The sequence below is a fragment of the Zingiber officinale genome, chromosome 1B, assembly GCF_018446385.1.
Source record: "Zingiber officinale cultivar Zhangliang chromosome 1B, Zo_v1.1, whole genome shotgun sequence".
In the NCBI taxonomy this organism is placed as follows: Eukaryota; Viridiplantae; Streptophyta; class Magnoliopsida; order Zingiberales; family Zingiberaceae; genus Zingiber; species Zingiber officinale.
This window is the reverse complement of record NC_055986.1, coordinates 84,426,694-84,453,487: the sequence shown is the minus strand read 5'-3', so window position 1 is coordinate 84,453,487 and position 26,794 is coordinate 84,426,694. Positions and strand designations below refer to the sequence as shown.

Here is a 26,794-nt window from a genome sequence, read left to right as displayed (position 1 = left end):
TGCAGGGTATATTTGGGATTAATGTATCTTGTAGGGACCAAAGTGCGAAGAATAGCCTCAGATGAACAGTGTCCGAAGCGCCTCCATGGAGCTTGGAGGTGCCTCGGGTGCTAAGGTGACGTGGCTGCACAGACCCGGTGGAGGAGCCTTCATGGTGCGCGAAGGTGCCTTGGATGCTCCATTGGAGGCGCCTTAAAGATGGATGAAGGCGCCTTCAAGGCGATAAGCGCAGAATGGTCAGCGCTCATCTGCACGGTGAACTCGGAGCTGTGGAGGCGCCTTCGGAGGCTTTCAAGGCGCCTTGGATGCCCTTTATAAGGGGACTTCGAGCAGCAGTGAAATATAACAACTTCCAAGCGATTCTTCTGCATTCAACGGCTAACGAACTCATTCCGAAGTGCTGCAACTCGACACCGACGACCTGGAGCTTCAATTTAGCATTTTAGTTGTTGGTATAAAAGTTTATTTACATTCTTTGTTTTGCTTCTTGTACTTAAACTTGTAAATCTATTCGAGCCTATAGTTGTTGCCCACAGTAAGCGATCAAGGATCACGGGCCTTCGAGTAGGAGTCGCTACAGGCTTCGAACGAAGTAAATTCTCACAGGCTCCGAACAGTTGACTTTTAGGGGGAGTTTTTACTCCTTAAGACTTTTGAGGATTAGTGATATGGGATTATCACTAAGTTGATTGTTGAGTTTAGTATCAAGGGGGAAATTAAGAGTTTCAATGAAAGGTATGGGACTTTCATTAGGAAGAAACTCTTGACCTTGATACCATCTTTTTTTCTTTTTGATGTGTGTGAAAAAGGGGAGAGTGTTCATTGGAGAATTATTGGAGAACCCAAGTTAGGTTATCGGGTTAACCTAAGCTAGGGGAAGAATGTCAAGGAATGTTCAAGGAAGAACATTGGAATTCTTTTTGATGTGTGTCAAAAAGGGGGAGAATTATTGGAGAACCCAAGTTAGGTTATCGGGTTAACCTAAGGGGAGAATGTCCAGAGAATGTTCAAGGAAAGAACATTGGACATTGGAAGATGATTGGAAAACCTAAGTTAGGTTATCGGGTTAACCTAACTTGATTATGGGTTTTGTCAAACATCAAAAAGGGGGAGATTGTTGGTGCAACCTTAGGTCAAGGTTGACCTGGTTGACCTGACTCGAGTTGACCTGACTCGAGTTGTATTTTGATGTTTGACTTAGGAAGATTGTCGGTGCAACCTTAGGTCAAGGTTGACCTAGTTGAGTTGCATGTTGATGTTTGACACTCGTGGAAGAGTTGTATTCTTGATATGGGACAAGAATAGATGTTTGGGAGATTATTGGGGCAACCGTAGGTCAAGGTTGACCTGGTTGACCTAATTCAGAAAAAGTCCAAGCAGGAGCTTGGCACGCGGAAAGTCCAAGTATGGAGGCTTGGCACGGGGAAAGTCCAAACAGGGAGTTTGGCACGGGAAAAGTCCCAGTGAGTGAAGCAGTTGGAAATCCTGGTGAGTGAATCCAGGTGAAAATCCTAGTGAGTGAAGCTAGGTGAAGGTGAAAGTCCTGGTGAGTGAAGCCAGGCATTCGGGAAAATCCTGGTGAGTGAAGCCAGGTGAAAATCCTAGTGAGTGAAGCTAGGTGAATGAGAAAGTCCTAACTGGGATGTTAGGCAGTTGGAAAGTCCTGGTGAGTGAAGCCAGGCAGTTGTGGAAATCCTGGTGAGTGAAGCCAGGTGAAAACCCTAGTGAGTGAAGCTAGGTGAAAGTCCCGGTGAGTGAAGCCGGGCAAGGGAAATCCAGATGGATTAAGGGTGATCGGACATCGGTGATGGGAAGTCCAAGTAGGTCATAGGGGTGACCGGATTGGTACGGAGAGAAAAGTCTAAGTGGGTCAAAGGGATTGACCGGACACTTAGCGGGAGTCCTAGCAGGTCAAGGGAGTGACCGGATGCTAGGCGCAATGTACCAACAGTCAAGATTGACCGGATGTTGGTTTGGACTTGGTTTGGGCGAAAACCATGAGTGGATCGATCGGTGATCGATCCGGTGATCTGAAATATTCTAATCGGTGGTGACGATCACATCAGTAGCATATGTGTTAACTGATCGATCGGTGACCGATCGAGTCGATCGAGCGCGGGCGCAGAGGGCGATCGGCGGGACCGATCGCACGATCGGTCCCGGACCGATCGAGGTTCTGATCGGTCCATGGACGATCGAGGGCCGAAGAAAGGAGGAGGAATGGATCGGTCGTGGACCGATCCACATGGAGCTGATCGGTCCACGATCGACTAACCGTGACGCGCCAGATTTCTTCGTGTTTCTTCGTTTTCTTGAGTTATAAAGAAGGCTGCGCGAGCCTCCTTCTTCTTCTTCTTCTTCCTTCTTCTTCTTCTTGCTGTAGAGCTTTGTTGAGCTGCTTTGAAGCTTGGCGTGAGCTTCCGACTGGGTCACCTGTCTGCTGCTTCTTCCAGTCGAAGAGAAGGCAAGAAAGTTTACATTTGTATTGTACTTTATTTCTTGTTTTCCTTGTACTCTTTTCTTGCTGTTGCAAGAAGTTTCTGTGGCGAGGTTTCTCCACCCAGAAGGAGAGTTTTTATTAGCCGGTTTTTCGGGGACTCATCCACCGACGGATTGATTGGGTTCGTCCACCTTACGGACACGCCGAGGAGTAGGAGCATCATCTCCGAACCTCGTACATCGCTGTGTTAAGGTTTGATATTCTTCCTTTCGTTTCTAGTTTATTTTTCCGCTGCGCTAACGAATTGTAGGAAGAAACGAGCGATTTGGGGCGGCTATTCACACCCCCCTCTCTAGCCATACGAAGGATCCTAACAAGTGGTATCAGAGCAAGGTTTGCTCTTCATCGGATTAACACCCGGGGAGCACGAGCTAGAGGATGGATCTACTCGGAGAAGATGTCACCATTCCACCCTTCTACGAATGCGGTGACTTCGCGTATTGGAAGGTAAGGATGAAGTACTTTCTTATGACTAACATAATGAATTGGTTTTGTGTACAAGAAGGTTTTATTCCTCCGGTGGATAAGGAAGGAAAACCACTTGAGAAGAAGGAGTGGACAAGAGAACAAATTCACAAATCCGAAATCAATGAAGAGGTAACGAGAATAATTGAATTTTCATTGCCTACTAACATCTTGTGTAAGATAGGTTACAACAATGCCAAGGAATTATGGGATAACTTGGCCAAGTACCATGAGGAGAGCTCCACTTCAAGCCATGAAGAGGAGCCTAGTGAGCCAAGTAGCTCACATCATGGAGGGAGCGAATTGGGAGTTGAGGGCTACTCAACATCCAAGGAAGAAGAGGAGGAGAGTTCCTCTTGTTCAAGATCGGAGCAAGAAGAAGATTCTACCTCCGGAAGGGATGAAGAAGAAAGCTCATCTCCATCCACAACCCTAGGTAACTCAAACACTGTGATTTCAAGCAAATTACACATAATGTGTTTTGAGTGTAGGGAACATGGACATTACAAGAGTAAGTGTCCAAAGAGGGTAAGAAAGACTCCACCGGCGCCAAAGGTCAAGGAAGCCGGAGTCCCGAAACGCAAGGGCAAGGAGCACATCGTGTGCTTCCAATGCAAGCAAAGGGGACACTATAGGAGCCATTGTCCGAGGGGGAGGCAACCTCACAAGGGCAAGAGACCGGGCACATCGATAGGGGGAGCTAAGGCAAACCCTAAGGTAACCTCTAAGGTTCATTTTTGCAATTCTAATAAAATGCATGCTAGGAATTTTATTGCACTTGTCGATAATAACAAGCATGATAACCTTAGGAATCAATACATGTGCTTAGGAGCTAAACATGTGAATCTAGATAAGGATAATTCTAGAAAGGCTAACCCTAGGATCAACCCATCTAAGGCTAAGGATAACCTAGGTAGGAATCCTAAATCAACTAGACATATGCCTAGGAATACCTCAAGGAAGAGTGATAAATCAAAAATTGAGGTATTAGAGAAGGAGAATCAAGTCTTGAAGTCAAGACTTGATACTTTGGAAAAGACTCTTAAGAACATGGAGAAGTCATCTCTAGGGTTTAAGAGTCAAAAACCCAAGTCCAAGGACAAGAAAGGTTTGGGTTACAAATCTAAGTCCCAAATGGTCAAGCCCACTTATCATAATATTCCATTCGATTATGGAACAAAACCTAGGGCTAGAAAGACCACCACCAAGGTCACAAGGGGAGTCACCCCTAGAGTTGATCTTGATGAGTCCCAAATGACCAAGGCTTTAAAGCCTAAGAGGGCCATTAGGAGGGTTGCTAGGGAAGTTATCCCTAGTGAATATTTAGTGAACCCAATGAGCTCGAATAGGTATTGGGTTCCTAGGAGCATCTTCTCTACCCCATAGATGGGTTAGAGAGTGTCAACTCCGATTAGAAGGGTAGTTAACCCAACTTTGAGGAAATTGACACTCAAGGAGCATTTTCAAGGTTTTGAGAACCTTTGAAAATGAAATGGAATTATTATTTACTCCTTGGAAGAGTAAAATGTGCCATTATGGAAAAGAATGATTTTAATTGGCACAATTTGGGAAAATCTAGAGAACTCTCGAGGAAAAATGAAACATGCCAAGTTTTGAGGATAAATTTGATCTTTAAGTGGCATGAATTAATCTAGAGTTCAAGAAGTGTCAAAATTAGGATTTTGGCATTTTAGGGCAATCAAGGGTTAAATTTTAGGTTAGCAAAGTGGTTAAGGATACTTAGATAGGTAATCTAGGTATATTTATTTATGCTAAATCTTGCCATGATTGTTTGCCCTCACATGTCATGACATCATGTTTAGTTTTATTATCATTTGAAATGTCATGATAATGCTTAGGCTAGTTTATATGTCATGCTCTATTTAAGTTTTCAAACTCTATGCCATGACATCATGACATTGACACATGTTTTCACTTATGATATCATTATATGCCATGTCATCATCTCTTGCATTATAATCAATGAAATTGATTTAAGGACAAACATATAATTTGATATTGAGATCAAATTGAAGTTTAGAAAATGCATGAGAACTTAGCCTAAGTTGACCTTAATCCATATCTCACATCAAATTGACTTGAATGTGGTTTGATACACCTTAGATGTGTGTGAGATATTAGGATCATGAGTTAGGATCAAGGTACATAGTCCTTGTACCTAGATGACCCTAATTCAAGAAATTAAGGATCATAGGGAAAGCTTGTGTACAAGTCATGTATATCTAGCCCTAAGATTATGGTCCTAAATTCAAATGGTTTTAAAAGCATTTTAAAATTGATTTGAAAAACCTTGATGAAGCTTTCCTAGTGATAGCATTCATCATTGAACATTGTGATACAAAGTTGAGTTAAACTTGAATGATTTCAAAGTTTTTGAACTTTGTATCAAGATTGAAAAATGGAAGTTATTTTCATAGAAAACTATTTTTCCATGATAGTATATGTTATGAGGAATGTATCCTCAAAATTTCACAATTTTTCGAATTTTCTGGAATTTTCTAGGAGTTTCTGAATTTCGGGAAGGAAATTTCAGAAATCTGCCTATCGGAGTCTAGATCGGTCTGGGGACCGATCCAGGTAAGTCCTGATCGGTCTGTGGACCGATCCAGTGAAGCATGGATCGGTCTGCAGACCGATCCATGGGGTTTCTGATCGGTCTGGGGACCGATCAGAGCGTGCCAGTTTCTGATTTTCAGCTGTTGTCTGAAATTTCAGTTATGGAAATGGTGTTTTTGGATTTCTAAAGGTTTGGAACTCACAAAGACATTGTTGGTACAATGGTCAAGGGGGAGTTGACCTTTAGGGGGAGTTTTACCTAATTGTCAAGGGGGAGTTGACTTTTAGGGGGAGTTTTTACTCCTTAAGACTTTTGAGGATTAGTGATATGGGATTATCACTAAGTTGATTGTTGAGTTTAGTATCAAGTGGGAAATTAAGAGTTTCAATGAAAGGTATGAGACTTTCATTAGGAAGAAACTCTTGACCTTGATACCATCTTTTTTGATGTGTGTGAAAAAGGGGAGAGTGTTCATTGGAGAATTATTGGAGAACCCAAGTTAGGTTATCGGGTTAACCTAAGCTAGGGAAGAATGTCAAGGAATGTTCAAGGAAGAACATTGGAATTCTTTTGATGTGTGTCAAAAGGGGAGAATTATTGGAGAACCCAAGTTAGGTTATCGGGTTAACCTAAGGGGAGAATGTCCAGAGAATGTTCAAGGAAAGAACATTGGACATTGGAAGATGATTGGAAAACCTAAGTTAGGTTATCGGGTTAACCTAACTTGATTATGGGTTTTGTCAAACATCAAAAGGGGGAGATTGTTGGTGCAACCTTAGGTCAAGGTTGACCTGGTTGACCTGACTCGAGTTGTATTTTGATGTTTGACTTAGGAAGATTGTCGGTGCAACCTTAGGTCAAGGTTGACCTAGTTGAGTTGCATGTTGATGTTTGACACTCGTGGAAGAGTTGTATTCTTGATATGGGACAAGAATAGATGTTTGGGAGATTATCAGCAGGTCAAGGTTGACTGGTTGACCCGAGAAAAGTCAAGCGGAGCTTGGCAGCGGAAAGTCCAAGTATGGAGGCTTGGCAGGGGAAGTCAAACAGGGAGTTTGGCACGGGGAAAAGTCCAGAGTGAAGCCAGGCGGTCGGGAAATCCTGGTGAGTGAATCCGGTGAAAATCCTAGTGAGTAAAGCTAGGTGAAGGTGAAAGTCACAGTGAGTGAAGCCGGCATTGGAAAATCACGTGAGTGAAGCGGTGAAAATCTAGTGAGTGAAGCTAGGTGAATGAGAAAGTCCTAACTGGGATGTTAGGCGGTTGGAAAGTCTGTGAGTGAAGCCGTTGTGGAAATCACGTGAGTGAAGCGGTGAAACCCTAGTGAGTGAAGCTAGGTGAAAGTCACGGTGAGCGGGCAAGGAAAAATCCAGATGGATCAAGGGTGATCGGACATCCGGTGATGGGAAGTCCAAGTAGGTCATAGGAGTGACCGGATACTTGGTACGGAGAGAAAAGTCTAAGTGGGTCAAAGGGATTGACCGGACACTTAGCGGGGAGTCCTAGCAGGTCAAGGGAGTGACCGGATGCTAGGCGCAATGTACCAACAGTCAAGATTGACCGGATGTTGGTTTGGACTTGGTTTGGCGAAAACCATGAGTCGGATCGATCGGTGATCGATCCGGATACCAAGAATATTCGATCGATCGGTGACCGATCGAACACATCGATGGCATATCAGTGTGTTATCGATCGGTGGCCGTCGAGACGATCGAGCCGAGCAGGCGAGGCGCAGAGGGGCTGATCGGTGCGGGACCGATCAGCCTGATCGGTCCCGGACCGATCGGAGGTCTGATCGGTCCATGGAGCGATCAGGGACGGAACGAAGCAAAGGAGGAGGGAATGGATCGGCGTGGACCGATCATAAACTGATCGGTCCACAGATCCGATTCAGGCACTACACCGATCGACGCAACGCGGCTGATTCTTCATGTTTCTTCGCTTTCGCAGGTTATAAAGAAGGCTGCTGAGCCTCCTTCTTCTTCTTCTTCCTTCCTTCTTCCCGTAAGCTTGCTGCTGAGCTTTGTTGAGCTGCTTTGAAGCTTCGCGTGAGCTTCCTACTGGGTCACCGCTTGGAGCTGCTGCTTCTTCCAGTCGAAGAGAAGGCAAGAAAGTTTACATTTGTATTGTACTTTATTTCTTGTTTTCCTTGTACTCTTTTCTTGCTGTTGCAAGAAGTTTCTGTGGCGAGGTTTCTCCACCCAGAAGGAGTGTTTTTATTAGCCGGTTCTCCGGGGACTCATCCACCGACGGATTGATTGGGTTCGTCCACCTTACGGACACGCCGAGGAGTAGGAGCATCATCTCCGAACCTCGTACATCGCTGTGTTAAGGTTTGATATTCTTCCTTTCGTTTCTAGTTTATTTTTCCGCTGCGCTAACGAATTGTAGGAAGAAACGAGCGATTTGGGGCGGCTATTCACACCCCCCTCTCTAGCCGTACGAAGGATCCTAACATCTACTCTGTGTTTTAAATCGCTAAAATAGCCGCGAGCGCTATTCACCCCCCCCCCCCTCTAGCGCGTCTCGATCCAACAATTGGTATCAGAGCCCGGACTGCCAGAAGGTTTAACCGCCAACTGTGCACAAGAGCTATGGTCTGATTGAGCCATGTGGGTACAATATTGACCTCGAACAAAGAAAGTGGGGGCTCCTATGTTCGGATCAAGAGGACCAGACACCAAGTAGGAAGTCCTAGTTGCGACTAGACAAAGAAGTCCTAGTAGGTCGGGTGGACCGAGGGGCAGGAAGACCTGGTGGGTCGAGGATCGGACGTGGGAAGCCTATGGTCCTTTGTTTGAGGGGTGGATTGTTGGGGTTGCAAGGTTGCAAACATAGTCCCATATTGGAAGCACATGGGAAAGATCATGGGTTTATAAGAGAAAAGATATCTCCATTGGCATGAGGCATTTTGGGTAGAACCCAATAGCAAAACCATGAGGGCTTAGGCCCAAAGTGGACAATATCATATCATTGTGGAGATATCTAAATTCTTTTCGATCCTACAGGAGCTAGCGACTACCCACCAGCATTCGTGGGGGAGTTTGCTGTTTGGAAACAAAAAATAGAGGTATATCTTAATTTTGATTTTGGTATTTCTTTAATATTAAAATTTGGCTATGAAGCACCAAAGACAACGAATGGAGAAGAACTCGATCTACGCCTCTGGAACAAGAAGCAACGTGACGAGTCAATGGCAAACGGTCGGGCAGAATTTCACATTCTAACCGTAATACCAAATGAAGATCTCAATAGAGTTGGCGAGTACAAAAACGCAAAAGAACTTTGGGAAAAGTTCTTGAAGATTCATGAAGAATCAGAAGAAGCCAAATCCGAGACTAAAGAAATTGCCGAAATAGCAATCATAGCAGAAGACCCACCTAAAGATGAAGAAAGCTCAACCGAGATGAGCATCGAGAAAGGGGGAGAGTCTTCAGAAGAAAGTAATTCAATAGGGGGAGAACCAACGGCCGATAAGGTAAGTAAGGTATGGCCTCTACCCTCAGAACAACTGGTTAATTCAATAGAAAAGTTGCCTGGAGATTATTGTGATTTAAAAATTGAATTATCGAATAATTCAATAGAAAAGTTGCCTGAAGATTTTTGTGATTTAAAAATTGAATTATCGAAAGAGTGTTTCAGTTTACCAATTATCTGGAAAGATTCTTACGAATTACAAAATATTTTGATAGAAGAATTTTGCAAGTTAGAAAATATTTTGACAAAAGAATTTTGTAAGTTAGAAATTTTGCCAAAAGACTTTTGTGAATTATAAAATATTTTGTCGATAGATTTTTAAAAATTAGAATTTATGACAAAATACTTCTATGAATTACAAAATATTCTTCTGAAAGAATTTTGCAAAATAAAGACATTGCTGAAAGAATTTTTACAAATTATACTGTTGAAAAATTCTATTAAATTAGAATTTATACTATCAAAATATCTTTGCAAATTAGGAATTCAAAATACAATAGAAAATGACATGTTACAATTTATACAAATTTCTACATGTTCAAATTTTCTTGCTTCAAAGTTAAGAAATTATGATAAATTAAAATGAAAATTTAAAATTTTCTGATAAAAGCATTAGAATAAAATAAATAAATGCATAGGAAATTTTTTAATGTTATCAATTGTCTTAAAGTTTTTCTTGCATAAAGTTTTGGGCTCAGAAAGATTTTTTTTCTTGATAGCAAAAACTAAGAAATTTTTTCACAAGTTATTTTTTACTTAGAAATTTTTCCTTGACTTGGAAATATTTTGTCTGAAAATCATTGAAATAGATTTTTATAAGTTTCTAAGTGTCAACCTTTAGACTTTTCTTGCAACCCCAATTTTTTATTTGATCAAAGGGGGAAAAGAAAAGGTATAAGTCTAGGGGGAGGTAGAAAAATTGAAAATTAGAATTTTTTGAAATTTAATTTTTCTATCTTGTTGCACGTTATTGAAAAATTGAAAATTGTTTAATTTTCATATCTATTTTTGACCCTAGCTTAGCTTGGGTTGATCACATCAAAAAGGGGGAGATTGTTGGAACCCCAAGGTTGTTTTGATGTGATCAACAAGTTAAGTTAGGTCCTGTGTTGTTTCTAACCTTGTGTCTAAGTGTGCAGGAGCTTAGGAGCACAGGTACTCGAGCAGAAGACACAGCTAGCGAGAAGGACGGCACGCGGTGCGTCTCAGGGACGAGGTGCTGCGGAAGAGTACCCCGGTGGACGAGAAGGAAGCATGCGGTGGTTCCAAGGGACGAAAGCCGGAGCGGAAGATTGCTCGGGGAGCAAGAGACGCAGCTAGCAAGAAGGTCGACACGGGGTGCGACCGAGGGACGGAGACTGCGGATGAGTACGCTAGTGGACGAGAAGGAAACACGCGGCGATTCTGAGGGACGAGAAGTCGGAGCGGAAGGCTGCTCGAGAAGACCGGAACTTGGGTCGGGTGAGCCCTTTTTCGGATGGCAGAGATCACCCAAGCGAGTGGATCCGGAGGAGAAGAACCGGATCGAGGCGGGACTGAACCAGAGAAGAGGTCCCGGACAAAAAAGTCAACATCTGTTGACTTTGGGCTCCGGGGCACCCGGAGCAGTCCGGGGTGCCCGGGGCGCCCGGAGCCCTCCGGGGCGCCCGGAACCCTTCCGGGCGTCCGGACCAGACTTTTGACTAGGATCGAGATTTGACTCGATCTGATCGTTGGGGGATAAAGTTTATCCCCCCCCCCCCACCCAGGGCGCCCGGAACCACTTCGGGGCGCCCCAACCAAGGCTATAAATATAGCCTTGGTCCAGAAGCTTTTTAATGGACTCTGAATTGTAATTCCAATGCTTGTAAGCTTTAGTCTAGAGTTGAGCTTCTGTTTTCTACGCTTCAACACTGTACGAGGCTTCTCCGCCTGAAGGAGTTTTTAGTGAGCTTAATCTTCCTTGGATTAACAACCACATCAGTTGTAACCAAGTAAATCCTTGTGCCTCACTTTTTCTTTATGCTTTTAATTTATCAGCTTACTTTATATATACAAGTGTTAGCTTAAACAGTTCGAGGAAGGGTTGTTTTATTTTTTTTATTTTACAGGACTATCCAACAACCCCCTTCTAGCCAGCCGCAACAGTCCTACAGTCCCAACGGGTCATGATTGACCAGATGTTGGGTAAAGGAACCCTAGACTTTGGTTTGGAAGTTAGGTTTGGTAATCGACTAGGTTAGTCGATTACTAAAGTTTAATCCATTAAGCAATTTTCTCAAAATGAATAGAGAGGTTCGTAATCGATTAGGTCAATAAATTACAAATGCTTAATTGATTACGATAATTGATTAAGCCTAGATTTTGTGAATGTACAGAGAATTTGGTAAGCAATTAAACAGAGAAGCTTAATCGCTTACGGGCTATTCTCCTGCGAATAGAAGGCTTCCTAATCAATTGGTCTAATCGATTAGGAAAGTTTAATCAATTATGATAATCGATTAGGCTTGAAAAATTAGCCATTATCAGCCTGATAGAAGGCGTTCGCATGTACTATTTCATTATCCCTTTCTACAGAACTTCTCTCTGATCTTCTTCACCAAGCTCACGCAGACATCACCGCCGGTTCTTGAGGCTTCTTGGAGACAAGTGCTACTACACTTCCAAGGTCAAGAGGTGTTCCCAAACAAGAAGAAGATGTAAGCTAGGTTTTCATGTTGTAAATCTTGTAAGATTTATTATTGTATTAACTTCTTTTGTTCTTCTTCTTGTATTTCTATATTGAGAGCTTGTACGAGGCTTCTTCACCTTCGGATTGTTTCCAAAAAGGAATGTTTCATTGTGGAGAGTGTGCATGAGAGCTGAATCATTGGAGTAGTCACTTCTTCTTAAGGTGGATACCAAGTAAATCCATCTTGTTAGTATTGGGGAGTTTTGTGTCGAGTTTATCCGCTACACATCATCATCGACAAAGTGCAAGAACTATTCACCCCCCCCCCACCTCTAGCTCCGAAGTGACCCAACCTTTCTCTTTACCAACTTTTTGTTGGACTTCCGATTACCAAGTACGGTCCTCCTTTACCAACTTGGATTTTTCTCTTGCCTAACCTCAGTTAGGGTTTTCCTTTACCAATGTATAGGCCTCTTTGAGCCACTAGTCCTCCTTTACCCACTTGGACTTTCCTTTGCCTAACTATAGTTAAGACTTTCTTTTACCAACGTGTGATTCTCCTTGACCCACTTAGACTTTCCTTTGCCTAATCGTCAAGTTGGGACTTTACCCTTGCCTAATCCTCGAGTTAGGACTTTACCTTGCTTAACCTCCAGTTAGGACTTTCCAGTCAATTATCCGGTCCTCCATAACCTATTTGACTTCTTTCTCGCACATCGTGAAGTATCCGATCAACCTTAACCTACTTGGCCTCTTCTTCTCATGCATATTATCCAAATATTCAAACTCAAGCTTGAATCTGCGTTTAGTTAAACTGGTCAACCTTGACCCGAGGATAATTGCACCAATAATCTCCTAACATAAATTTTCTTGTCACTGTTTGAGGCAAAACTCGATCAAACGCACCACCCTCGAAAAGTTCTCCACTCTCTTTTGCTGGTTCCATCAATTGAAATTGATGAGATTCCTCAGCCCTTTTCTTAATTTATAATCCAGATATTTGAACCAATTAATCTTGAAGATCCATGTAAATCGGAAAACATTCATAGTTGTTTATTCAGAGTGGCGAAGGGGAGTCTTGGCGTAACGATAAAGTTGTTGTCATGTGACTAAAAGGTCACAGATTCGAATCCTGGAAGCAGCCTCTTGCAAAAAACAAGGTAAGGCTGCGTACAATGGATCCTTCCCCGAGACCCCGCATAGCGGGAGCTTCATGCACCGGACTGCCATTTTTTTTTTGTTTATTCAGAGTGGCCAACATTCTTAGATTTGTCCTTCAACTAGAAAAAAATGTTATATAGTTTATCGTAACTAGGATTTGAACATTAGATTTCTAATTAATTGTTGAAATGTCTTACTGCTGCATCAAAGCCCCAGAGCCTCCTCGTCCTCTTATTTTATTTTATTTTATTTATAGTAGTCTAGGTATCTAACTCTTCAAATTGACTAATTTTAAAGATGACCGACTTGGTTCTATGAAAATTTTCCATCGGCCACTAAGATGAATCGAAAAGTGTGAACGATGCATCACTTCGTAGTCATCATTCCCGAGTCGCCTTTCCATTAGAGGAAGTTAATTTGTAGTGCATCACAACTTAGGAATCGATCCATAAATACCTAATTAACTACGAAATTATTTTACCAATGTACCCTAGCCCGTGGTCTTGGTCTCCTCTCTCAAATTCCCTTGTGGTGGAGCAAATTGAGAGCTTGATCCCTTGGAGATCAATTGAAATAGGAAGAAAGAAAAAACATATTTTCCTCGTCTTGCACCCAGAAAACAATCAATTTAACTTTTCTTTTCTTTTCTTTTTTTTCTCAAAACAAACAAACCCTAAATGTATTTGACAAATTTATTTCTATTTGCACAACCTCACCTTGTACAAAACAAACAAAGAAACAAACATAACACACTGATGCAGCTTTGGACCTCTTCCTTTCAGCCAGCCTTACAATTCTCTTTCTCTGATGTATCGGCTCATCTCTTGAATTTCATTCAGCATCTGTTTCTTTTGTAAATTATTATTATTATTATTATTATTATTTTAAGAAAAAAAAGTAAAACAGCGTGTGGTTTCAGCAGGTATTTTCATGGTCACTGCTCAAGTTTCACCATGGAGAGTGTAAAGTATAAGAGGATTAAGGTCCCCATGCTTGATCTGCACCAAGAATAAAACACACACTTAATTAGATTATAAATTGGTCTGGCTAATGATGTAAAAAATCATTAATGGATTATCAGAGTTCCACCATCATGTTTCACTCTCATGAGGGGGACACAGCACCTTGAGAACTTATCTACCATATTTTTCATTTTCATCTTTTTCCTTCCCACGAAAATTTAACATTATCACTAATTATTATTTTCTTTGGAATAATTGAATCAACTTTTATAGCAACTTTGGTAAAATTATTAAAATATATAATAATTTTGATTAAGTAAGACTATTTTTACTGTAATATTTTAAAAAATTAAAAAAAAAATCGATGATAAAATTTCTCTCTTTTTCCTTCGCCTGTTTAATTTCTTTACGAATCATTCCTCCCTTGAATATATATCGTATTTAATTAGCATGAAATGTTACGAAATAAACTAGAAACGACGACCATATGCGTGTTTAACAACTCACAGGGCGGCGAAGACGATCACCACTCGGTTGGGGTTGAGCCACGGCGAAGCGGGCCGCCGAGTCCCGACTCGGTGGTTCCACCGCCCTCCATCCGGTGTCGCCGCCTCCTCCGCCGCTACGTGAACAGATAGCGGCGACCTCTCACCTGCAGCATGCGATCATTAATTACCGTCTAAATAGCCAAGTCGATCGGCGACTCACCGGGCCCTTGATGCTGCTGCTGCTCTCCTCCTCCTACGCCGCCTATGCAGCCTTTTCTCGTAAGGATCTTCTTAACCGCCTGCGCAAACCAATTCCAATCCGTCGAACAAAATCTATTTTCATGAACCAAAACATAACGAAATGGGAAGTGATTAAATATCTATACGGGGCCGAGTCGAGGGCTGCCAGAGCTGGAATCGTTCGAGTTGACTACGAGTTGTTGAGCGAGCTCGTCGACGTCGACGGCGACGAAGCCGTCGCACGAAACGCTATGCTTCACTTCGCTCATCGATGCGAACTTTGAATCAGAACCCCTTGAAAATTATATGTCGATCAAAACTACTAATGAAATTGGATGAAAAAACAAGGAAGAAAAAAAAAGAAAGAACAATAATGAAAGAGAAAGAGAAAAAAAAGAGAGAGAGAGAGAGAGATTCAATACTTTGCTTCTTGGCGGCGAAGTGAAGAAATAATCTGTAAAGTTGAAAGCGATGGCATTCTCTCTACCTCCGAGTCAAGCCAAAGGATAAAAGGTGATTTTTTTTTCCCCTGGAGAATTTTTATTAATTCGGTCAAAAAAATTGAAGAGATGATGTACCGTCTAAAAAATTAAAGAGATGGTGCACTGAAAAAAATAGAAAGTAGATAGATTATTGATAGGGAGAAAATATTTTAATTGATGAAGAATTTTCTTTCTATTCTGTGCACACTCAGATAAGTAAACAAAATATTAATACCAAAAAATCGAGAGAGTCCATAAAAGACCTTCCGACATTTAAGTCAATACAATTCCGGATGGATGAATGAAGAAAAATAAAGAATGTGCGTGCAAGAGCAAGCCTGAGATATTCAGAGAGCATACATTACTAACGAAGAGGACCCCCTTTATATACCACCTTTTATAATCTTCGTAATCATAAGGTGGCTAAGAATATTAGAGGTTGTTAGGTAATGGAAAGTGTACAACGTAGGCTGTAAAATATCGAAATAGGACGAATAACCATAAGGAAATTTTTCGAAATTTTCTGAAAATTTTTCGGAGCTCGTATAACGAGTTTAAGGGGATCAAATATTAGGCCCCGCGAAAGCCTATTTAAACTACCCCATTTAAACGAGGAAAGGTTGGATTTTTCCTTTTTCTTTCCTTTTTCTTTTATTATTTTCCTTCTCCTTTTTTTTCCCGCGTGCCCGAGCCCTAACCCAACGCCTCCTCGTGTCGAGCCTCCTCTCACGCTGATCTCTGCCCTAACCGTACACTGCGGTTTCTTCTTCCCGAGTGTACAAAACCCGTGCCCCAATCACTTCTCGCCTCTTCTTCTTCTCCTGAACTTCTTCCCCTCTTTTGATATGCGCGCCGATGCTGACCGTCGTGCCCTAATTTCCTCGTCGCCTTCTCCACACGACAGCGCCGATGCCCACAGAAGCCTCGCTCCTCTGCCTAGGGCTCGAGCCACCGTCGACCGAGATTCCCCTATGCCCTAACACCGACAGTTTAGTCCATCTTCTCTCACTACAAGAAAAAAGCTAAACAACAACGCTTTTTTGGCGTTGTCGTATGTACTTAAAAAGTGATGTTGTAGATGGTGTTGTAGAAAGTCATATCAAAGACAACGCTTTAAAAGCGTTGTGGTTGGTCACAAAGACAACGCTTTTTAAGCGTTGTCTTTTCGTTCTTAAAAAGCGTTGTTATAGATGCTGTTGTAAAAATGCACATATCAAAGACAACGCTTTAAAAGCGTTGTGGTTGGTCACAAAGACAACGCTTTTTAAGCGTTGTCTATTCGTTCTTAAAAAGCGTTGTTAAAGATGTTGTTGTAAAAATGCACATATCAAAGACAACGCTTTAAAAGCGTTGTGGTTGGTCTCAAAGACATTGTTTTTTAAGCGTTGTCTTTTATTACTTAAAAACGTTGTCTTTTTAAATTTATAAAAAATAGTGTTTTCTTAAAATAGCAAAATTATAAAAATACTCAAAATTTACATATAATTGAATATCCACAACCACAATCATTTTTATAATAAGACTATTTAACAAATAAATAAAACTTTATATTATACAAACAAAATGTATACATATTGATCCACAAATTAAATTTGTATCATACAAGTTATCCTTAACTTCATGACAATAATTTTTCAAACACACAAGTTTTACAAAACCTCATCATTGACTAACCATTGTTGTTGGTGTCCATCGCATGGAATTGCTTCTTTAAGTCCAACAATCTCTTCTTCGAAAGGCTTTCAGCTATCACTCTTAGAGCCATCTTCTTCAACTTGTCATCAACACACGGGGTTGTAGGCAATCAAGAAATTTTGTATGAAAAATTTCATACATGTAAATCTCGTACTAAATAATATGTCAATGTTATATATACATGTAATTCATACCGTAAGTGTGTTTATATCGTAACTGACAAGTTTTCTTTAGGGCCAACTTCTACTCAAGCTCTTTAAACACTGCATCAAAATAAAAAATTGGCATTAGTTCTGTGCTAAATGAAAATCATATTTAGAGGAAAAAGCGGGAGTCTTGTAGATGGATATATTAACCAAGCATATTAATGTTTGACCTGTCTTTACAAGTTCTAAGCATATATATTAACCAAGCATATAACCTAAGAGGAATAAGTTACAAAATGCTACTTGATGTTTGACTGTCTTTATTGGATTTTGTGGCCGATCTTCTTGTAGCCAGGCACAATGTAATACTTGATGTTGACTCTACCTTTGCAGTTGTTTCGGCTTGAGGAGTGGCAAAGAATGGTGGAGTAGAGGATGGATTTCAGGTATTCATCCGTGCCATCGAGGAAATGACTCCAGTAGGTGACTAGCATGTTGACCAGGGCATGCTTGGAGAAGATGACTTGTTTTAGAAGCTTTTTAGATCAAAGATACGAAGTGCATTGTTATAAAACTAGATGCACGAACACTTGCTTATACGGTTCTTGAAATAAAATACATTCGTAACCGTCACTAGCCCAAGCTCAATAAGGAAAATTCACGGTAAATGTGCATAGTATACCTCAGATACTGCAGATGATAGGGAAGGCCAGAAGACAGTTTGACGCAAATATTGAGATTGCCCAAGCCAATTCATGGTACTAATCCTGACAGCTCCTCCAAATCGCACTGACTTGATTGTGTCCACCCATCCTTGTTCATCAGCTTGGAACCTTTGAAATGAAAACTGCATTGGGTACATGGAAAAAACAACAAAAAGGGAGGATAAATGATAGCCACCAACCTAATTGTTCACAAATATTTGTATAAGTTATTAAGGGTGTTCATAGCAGTTGATCCTTTAGCCCTGTCTGTTAGATGGTCAAATCTAGGCGCCAACTCAAAAATGTTGGCGTCCAAGTGTTAGTGTTCAACTACTTCTGACAATGAAGTAGTAGCAGATAATCAAGAACACAAGAGAATCTGAAAGAGTCTATATTTCTTTCACTAGTAGCAGATAATGATTAGATTAGAAAGCAAAAGAACGCATACCACACCAGCTGCTCCTGCTGTTAAAGCCATAGGTGCAGTGACAGCGCTTAATCCAGATGAGCACATAACTGGAATCTGAACTGCTCGGGAAATGGAGTATGCAGCTGCTAGCGTTGGTGTGGCCTACATTTTAAAGAGGAAAAATATCACATTTTTCATCACAAGTGTGCTAAGATTTCTTATTCGTACTGTTGTTACCTTCTCGATCAAACCAAGGACACCAGGTTTTGATGGACTTGAGTATTTCCCTCCTTCAGTTTGGATTATATCAGCACCTTCCTGTTCCAGCAACTCTGCTAGCTTCACCTTTTTAAATTGAACAAAAAACAACGAGAGATTGTGTTAGTGACAAATCTCAGTTTACGAGGAAATAAATGAGCTACCTGATCAGGGAGACTAAGCATGTGTGGCACGGTTACAGACAGTGTAATGGATGGAAGAATCCTTCTAGTTTCTCTAGTGAGCTTTAGAATCTGACAATGGCACCACAGAATAGTGACGAGATAGAAATAGCTGAAAATACTCGAGGAACTGCAAGGAAAAGTACGATCATGATTCATATACCTGTTCAGGGGAAAACTGAATTCCCATCTCGTAGAAAGAATCATAATTTCCAATTTCCACCTGCATTTAGCACAAGGATTTTAATGTTTGGTATGACAGACAATCCGATCGAAACCAGTCAAGTTCATCGCATCCTAACCATTTGGGCACCTGCTTCCACTGCAGAAGGAAATGCCAAAGGGTCCACAGAGGAAACACAAATCTGCAAGAACAAGATCATCATAAGAAAGAAGAGCTGTGGAACTCTGAAAATGCGAGCTACTGAGGCAGCGAGCAATCTGCTTGAACAAGGTAATCATGCAGCGTTGGAACTCTGTCGTGAGCATCAAAGACCAAATATTACCAAATATTAAGATCACTGACAAACCAAATAATACCTTATTTTTAACAGCTATCTAGAGGATCTGGCTTTTTGACTTGAAGCTGGTTCAAAGAAGACAAATCAAATATACAAATACTAAGATGAAAGCATAATGAAGTAGTTAACTTTTTCTACTTTACCTGATTATAAGATCTACAGCTTCTTGCTCAGTATTTTGCTGCACGAGTAATTATTAGAAAAACAAACCCAATAGTGGAACAAAAGCTAGATAAAGAAACTAGATAATTTACACTGACAGAACTTTACAGAATAACATATAATACAGTGCTTTGTACTTGCATATTAATCCAGAAAACATCCTTTCACCTAAGTGACAATTTTTCCAAAACATCATCATTCACAAAACATCATCATTCACTAAAAATTTTCACAAGTTTTTAAACTTCAGTGACAACTTTTCTTTGGGGTCAACTGCTCAAGGTCGATCTGGTAACTATGCACTGCATCAAAAAAATTGGCATTAACTATGATTCCACCAAAAAAAATCACCATTCCATGAACTTAAATCTAAATAGAATTATGGCAACTATCATTCCATACCTATTCATAAATATGATCTTGTATGCACTCCGCCAACTCGGACCGAACCTCATCAATTTGTTCACGAGAGTACCCTATTTTTGTGAACTGTGAGCATACACAATTTATGCTAATGGAAAAAATAATCAACACTGATCACTTTGCAATTTTAAATAGTTTATGTCAAATAATTTAAGATAAGCTAAATAATGTTACTATTGATTGCAGCGAATCTCTCTCAATAGTCTCAACTTCTTCAATAATTTCTCTCATAAATCGCATCACAAAAAAACCACATTGTTTCGCATCCGGTTGTTGAGGAGCCTATATATAGTAATTAGAGTCAAATTGTTAATGAAAATTATACACATTACAATATATGTTAAACAAAAGTACACATACCTTAACTACTTCCCACTTAACATTTTTCCTACCTTTCCTTCCCTTGGTTGAATTAAACAATTTTAAGGCCCTTCATACGTTAAGAATATTTGTTAAATAAGATTTTTATTATAATAAATATTTACTAAAAGAAATCTGAACTCACATTTCCATTACGTATTTTGAATCATCATCGCGAATGCGGCAACTTAGGGAATCCAGTAGGTAAATAGCATCCTTGTAAGGTTCAATAACACTAAGATTCCAATGGAAACTAGGCAAATACATAGGATTAGATCATAAAATTGAATAAATTATCGAAAGGAAGCAATTGAAAGTGATGTTTTACTTCTTGCTTACCCGACATTACATGGCACTAACACTAGTTGATCTGTTGATGCACTTGTCAGCTTATCTGCTAAAAGAGTTGCCCTTTGATTCAGGGTTTCAAGCTTAACTGATTTGTCTTGTGCCGTTTTTGCCAGATATGGGAGTTTGTGAGGATTCATAAATCTGAATTTCTTTGTCTTGGTATCTTTCACCATCTTTTTATACAGACACCTATCATTGCAAAGAAAAAATATTTAGATACTAAATAATAAAATTTAGATACAAAACACTCATAATAAGTTGGAAAAAATAATGATCACTCATAACACTAAGTTATGGCTGATGATAGTAACATCCATACATGAGAACTTACTATGAACAGTCTTGTATATTAAACATACCAGAAATGTATACATGCAAATTCTTTTATTTCTTGAGGACAAGCACATTTAAGATACTTAAAAATATACAAGAAAAAAGATATGAGCAAAGTACTTCCTGTCTAGAAGAACAAATGGCAGAAGGCAAACATTAAGGGCCGGTTGAAAATGAATGAGCTATATTTATGTAAAGTGTACCACATCAATTGATATTAGTAAACCTCTCAATAGAAATGATGAACTATTAACTTAATGAGAATAACATGGTATGAGAAAATTACTAGACGTTGAATTTTTCAAGAGTAAACTTGTTCACACAACAATATTAGTAAACTTCTTGCAGTTCAAATCAGGGATTTTCTGTCTTGCTAGATATTAGAATTTCCCAGCAAACATAAAGCAATGCAGTAATTTCCCAGCATAAGTAAAGCAATGCAGTTGCAACTGAGAAAATAATATTTAGATACTAAATAATAAAATTTAGATACAAAACAATCATGTGGATTAAAAAATAATGATCACTCATAATAAGTTGGTGAAATTGTAACAATAAACCATAATAAGTTGCTAAAATTGGGAAGCAAACATGTGATGAAAAAGTTGCTAAAATTGCTTAAATAAACTTACTTACCATATGTAGGCAACGATCAAATTTCCTGAAATTGACTCCAAATGATACAAAGAATTGATGTCCTCAAGGTCAAGAAAAAGTTCACAATCTTCATCAAACACTTCATTATCTAAGCACATTGATATACATTTTCCTCCATCTAGAGCATGCTTACTGTAACAATATAACATATGTAATGCTCTTGGGACACTTGTTGACAAAGTAGGTTTTGATTTTTTTCGTTCAAACTTCTTCCTTCTAGGCTTCTAATAATTTCAAATATAAACAAGTTAGATATAGCTAGGTTGAATAATAATAAAGTGGCAATATAATTAGAAATATAATAATAAAGTGACAATATAATTAGAAATATAATATCTCATATACCTCATCTTGCTTCACAATCTGCTGTTCAGGCCAAGCCACAACAGTTCCTATGGCATCACCAATTACTTCACATTCACTTGGAATTGGATATGGCAAAGGAGCGGATTTGTCCACTGCTTGATCAATGGAGACTCGAATGCAATTCTTGGGAAATGGAATACCATGAAGCATTTTTTCCATGCCATTGAAACAAACAATTGTACCATATGCAGCAATATTTGAGCAAGATTCCAATGTCAATGCAACTGATTGACCCTAAAATATTAAAAAAAACATGTTGATTATATTTAGTTTATAATGCTATAATAATAATGAATATCACTATAACTTGTATTTTACCGTAAAACTTCGTCTTTACCCACAATCTGTACGTCATCTTCTTCAATATTCTTCTGATGAAACTTCACCGAGCAACTGCCTTTGTCATCAATTGAATTGTCCCATGCACCCCAAATCCAAATGACAGAGTTGAAGGCTTTGCAGCAGTAGGAGCGGAGAACATAGATGCACTGGAGGGAGTTGATGTAGCAGCATTGGTAAACCCAAAGGAAGGTTGGGACACAGCAGATGTCGGAGTCGCAAAAGAAAAGCCAGTTGCCAAGGTGGACGTGGTAGTAACAGGTGAGGACGAAGTAGTACTACCAGACGACACGGCATCGAACGAACTCGGAGCAAAGGAACTGCCACTTCCAAAGGAGAAAGGAGAGGTCGAAATGCTGGTGATGGCAGGAGAGGAGGTAGCGGTAGCAGAAGAAGAGAATAGAGGGGACGCAGAGGAGGAGGCAGGAAACGGGGATACGAAGGATGGAGCTGGAGCAGACGTCGTCGGCACAGAAAAGGCGGGGGGAGATGAGGACGTAGCAAACGAAGGCACCGAAGGTGCGGCACTAGCTGACGAAGCAAACAGTGTCTGAGCCGAGGACAAGGCCGGCGCCGGAGGGGAAGCGGAAGTACCAAACAACGGAGAGGCAGCAGTGGAAGACGAACCGAAGCCGAAGTTGGGAGTCGAAGCCCCCAATCCAAAACCAAAATTAGGGCTTGAGGAAGCGGAAGGTGCGGCGGATGCTGAGGGAAAAGGGATGGGTTTGGGAGAAGAGACCGCCTGCGAGGAAAAGAGACCGGGGTAGTAGAGGCGGAGGATGGAGCAGATGGCGAGAAAAGACTAGAGGTAGTAGAGGCGGAGGATGGAGCAGATGGCGGGAAAAGACTGAAGGTAGAAGCGGCGGAAGATGGAGCAGACGTCGAGAAAAGACTGGAGGTAGAAAAGGCTGAGGATGCGGCCGATGAGGAGCCAAAGGTTGAGAGGCCGAAGAGAGATGGGGAGGAACCGGCGGAGGAAGAAGCGCCTAGGGAGAAACCAGTGGCGGAAGATGAGGCGGCGCCAGCGGCGGTGGGAGCGAAGGAGAAGGGGGAGGCGGAGGAGAGGGAGAAAGAGGAGGAAGCGGAAGAGACTGAGGGTTTGGGTCGACTTGGAGGAGTTGGGCTGGCGTGAGGAGTTTTGCGTGAGGAGTTTGGGTCGAGATTAGGGTTCAGAGGAGATCACGCGGCAAGGAGAGGAGAAGGCGCTCGTGGAGAGGAGAAGGCGCTCGTGGAGAGGAGTGGAGAGGAGAAGGCACTCGTGGAGAGGAGAAGGAGAGGAGAAGGCACTCGTGGAGAGGAGTGGAGAGGAGAACTCGTGGAGAGGAGTGGTGAGGAGAAGGCGCGCGCGCGTTGAGGGTTTAGAGTTTAGCAAAGCGAGGGCTGCGAATTTATTTTAAGTGAGTTTAGGGGAAACATACACAACACTTTAAAAAACGTTTTTTAAAAAAATGTTGTCTTTGACCATAAACAACAACACTAAAGACAACACTTCATTAAAAACCGTTGTCTTTAGTAAAAAGTAAATACCATAGACAACGCTTTTCACTAAAAGCGTTGTAAAACAAAGAACGACAACGTTTTTATTAAAAAGCGTTGTCTATTGGGTGTTGTTGAATGCAAAAATTCTTGTAGTGTCTGCGAGCCACTCCACCCGATTCCTCTTCGACGCTGGAGTAGTTCTTCTCGGCCGGTGATTCCCTTGTGAACCAGAAGCAGTAGTGCCACTCTCCCTTCTTCCCCCTGTGTTGCCACCGGCTACCACAGCCAACGCCGACTTCACTGCGCATTGCCACCCCACACCCTAGATTGGGTCCACCTGATCGCCGGCGGCAGCTAAGGTGTAGCTGACAGTTGCCACTTTTCCGGCTACAAGAAGGTAGGATGTGTAGTTGTCCTGTTATCCTTCCCGTTAACCCCTGCCATAGCTTGTCACTAGTTCAGCACGATCTGGATTTGCAGATCCGTAGATGCGGCGGGAAGGTGTCGGATCATCCTATTGCTGGTTATTCCCCTGATCAAATTCTTAAGAGGTGTTGGGAATCAGTAAGGTCTTCTTGGTAGCTGTCGATAGAGGCTTATAAGGTTGTAAGCTTTGTATTTCGTCTGTATCTTAAGATAAGAATGTTGTACAGTGAAGTGAAGAATTAATAAATTGTACTAGAATTGATTTAGGTTCAGATTATTAATCTAATGGGTTGATTCGGGATTAGGTAACTAACCCTAATTAACCGTTGGATTTAATTTAGGTAGGTTGAGGTTTATGGTTTAGGGTTTTTCCTTAAATTGTTCTTAAGGATTTTTATTTAGCTATTCGTTTGAGTTGTAGCTAAATATATATATATATATATATATATATATATATATATATATATATATATATATATATATATATATATATATATATATATATATATATATTGGTGACACAGGACTTTGATGCGAGACGAGTATCTCGACGTCGGATTTGGGCTGGATTTGACCTTTCTATTGGAGGCGGATACCTTAACTTATCTATTTTGATATGTCATTTGATATGCATAGTAATCTTTAACAAGTAGTAATGGTTATGTTTTATATCTGTATCGATTTGTCACTACCGGATACCTGTTACATGCTTATTTTTGCTTACCTATTTTGCATTTCATGTTAGTACCCACCTGATTATATATGCTTATAGGAGTAGTGACATAACCATGCCTTATTATGTTCAGGACCTAGGTTTTTATACCATATTTGCCCTGTGTACATAGACCATTGATTGGATTTATTTATCCTATGGTACACATTATGTAGAGATGGACAGGAACAAGATATTTCCATGTTTAGTGTCATGCACCATCTCGCATGATTGCATGCTATGCGATAGTCGGCTTCATTATTGTTGAGCACATCGCTAGGTACATAGATCTGCACACACCACCACTCATGGTTTAGTGGTATGTCAGGCAGGGTATGTGGCAGTTCTGCTGTTAGGCTCCGCTAGTCCGGTGGCTCAGCGTGGTAGCCGGTAGACAGTTCTGCTCTGTTAGGCTCCGTTGGTTTGGTGACGCACCGTGGTAGCCGGCAGACAGTTTTGCTCTATTTGGCTACGTTGGTCCGCTCATGGGTAGTGTGACGTAGTGTGGTAGCCGGCAGGAATCCCTCCTTTGGACTGGCTCAAGGAGATGAGAGCATTGAGCTCCCCCACTTATGATTTGAGATAAAGAGGATATGTGTATTCCGACAGCATCCCGTCCACTCGGTCACTCAGGAGTAGTGATGACAGAGTGCACGGTTGTCACAACCCTACCCACTCGGTCTCACCATCGTGTGTGAGACGGCTAACTAGAAGTATGAGTGACTAGGACATGTCATTGGCATCATACGAATTGATGCATTTATTACTTGTGTTTACTGCATATTTGGTGGATACATATGCTTGACATGCATACAAGATTTCTATACCTCTCAGTCTATTATCCATACACCAGGTCCTAGTTAGTACAGTTTTTCTCTTATATATTTCAGTTTGTATTTATCATTCCTATATCAGGAGACTGTACGTATAATTATTGCTATTAGTTATTTTCTTACTATGAATGTCAGTAGTTACCCGTTGAGGAGTTGACTCACCTTGTTGATATTACTATTTCAGGTTGAGGCTGTCCGGAGATCTCTAGTCGCTAGTCCCCCTACAGATCGCGAGGATATTTAATTGGTCATTTGGTTTTTCTTATGATGTTATATAGACTACGTTTTAGACTTGTACTAGTTTTATTCTAAGGATTACTGTATGGTCTTTTATTTGTCGATGAGTTTTCTTTTTATATTTATTTAGATATGTTTTGCTACATGCCTGCCTAGATGGCAGAAGAGGTGAGTTGATTTTATTTGCGTCGTTGTGATTTGTATTTTATGGGTGTAGTTGAGTAGGATATAAGTTTTGAGCTTTATGGGTGTAGTGGAGTAGGATTTTTGAGATAGTTTTCCTTATCGTTGCATTAGTTTAGTTTTACTATTAAACTGCGTGGTATGTTATCATATATATTGTTCCGACTGTGTTGGCCGAGTATGAGTATGTTGTAGGAAGTTTCAGATTGTCACCCGCACAGGGGAGATGCTGTCGAAATTTCTTCTGGCATGGACTCCCCCGGGGTGTGACATAGGCAATGTGCAATAATTGTACGAGGAATCTTCCATTTACCCATATATCTACCTCTTTTGTCATTTATAACTTATGTCGTTGCTGAGGTCGTTGAAGGAATATGTTGTTATGAGTGGTTGGCTGATGAGAGACACAATAACCCTTGAAGAAGGTTTCAGTAGAATATTCTCTGACATGTGGTTGTTATTCTGCCAGGTTGTTGGGATTTTCAGCTCATGTTGTCGGCTAAGTATATCCTAGCCGGATTATAAGGTCGGCTGTCTTTATGCTTATCCTTGTATTAAGATGCTCAATTATGTATTGTATAGTATTAAAGATCCGTTCGGAAAATAATATGATGCATTGTGCATGCTAGAAGTCTGTTCAAGAAATCATATGATAAACTGTGTATGCTAAAAATTCGTTTGGGAATCAATATAAATCTAAGTGTCTTAGGCCCGACTTACCTTTTATCTGGTCAAGCATGCATAAAGAGATTTATAAGTGTTGGGGAGGCTGACCCTTATTCTGACCATACCTAGTCGATTGTGATGTGGGTCAGACATTCCAACCGACCTATAAGACCGGTCGTCTTTAAATCTAGTCGGCTATTGAATGATCGGGCATGCTAACTTTTCAGTTCAAGAATAATACATTAAACCCTTTATGTTCGACCGACTTAAGGGTCGGTCAATCTTCTCCCAAACGACTTGTAAACCGATCGGATTGGTCCAGAACCTTAACGTAAGGCAAATATCAAAGCT

At 40.8% G+C, this 26,794-nt stretch overlaps 2 protein-coding genes across 2 annotated transcripts; both read right to left on the bottom strand.

Moving 5' to 3' along the window:
• Nucleotides 1-13,478: 13,478 nt before the first annotated feature.
• Nucleotides 13,479-14,947, bottom strand: LOC121975885. Its single transcript, XM_042527838.1, has 4 exons — nt 14,666-14,947; nt 14,500-14,578; nt 14,299-14,443; nt 13,479-13,827 (listed from the first exon to the last, which is right to left on the bottom strand). The coding sequence occupies exons 1-4, from the start codon at nt 14,786-14,788 to the stop codon at nt 13,764-13,766; spliced, it is 411 nt and encodes a 136-aa protein (XP_042383772.1). The 5' UTR covers nt 14,789-14,947; the 3' UTR covers nt 13,479-13,763.
• A 3,002-nt stretch (nt 14,948-17,949) lies between these two features.
• On the bottom strand, nt 17,950-18,778 carry LOC122039496 (uncharacterized protein ycf23-like). The gene is made up of 5 exons (XM_042599121.1): nt 18,698-18,778; nt 18,559-18,618; nt 18,378-18,467; nt 18,193-18,300; nt 17,950-18,117 (listed from the first exon to the last, which is right to left on the bottom strand). The coding sequence occupies exons 1-5, from the start codon at nt 18,776-18,778 to the stop codon at nt 17,950-17,952; spliced, it is 507 nt and encodes a 168-aa protein (XP_042455055.1).
• Nucleotides 18,779-26,794: the final 8,016 nt, after the last annotated feature.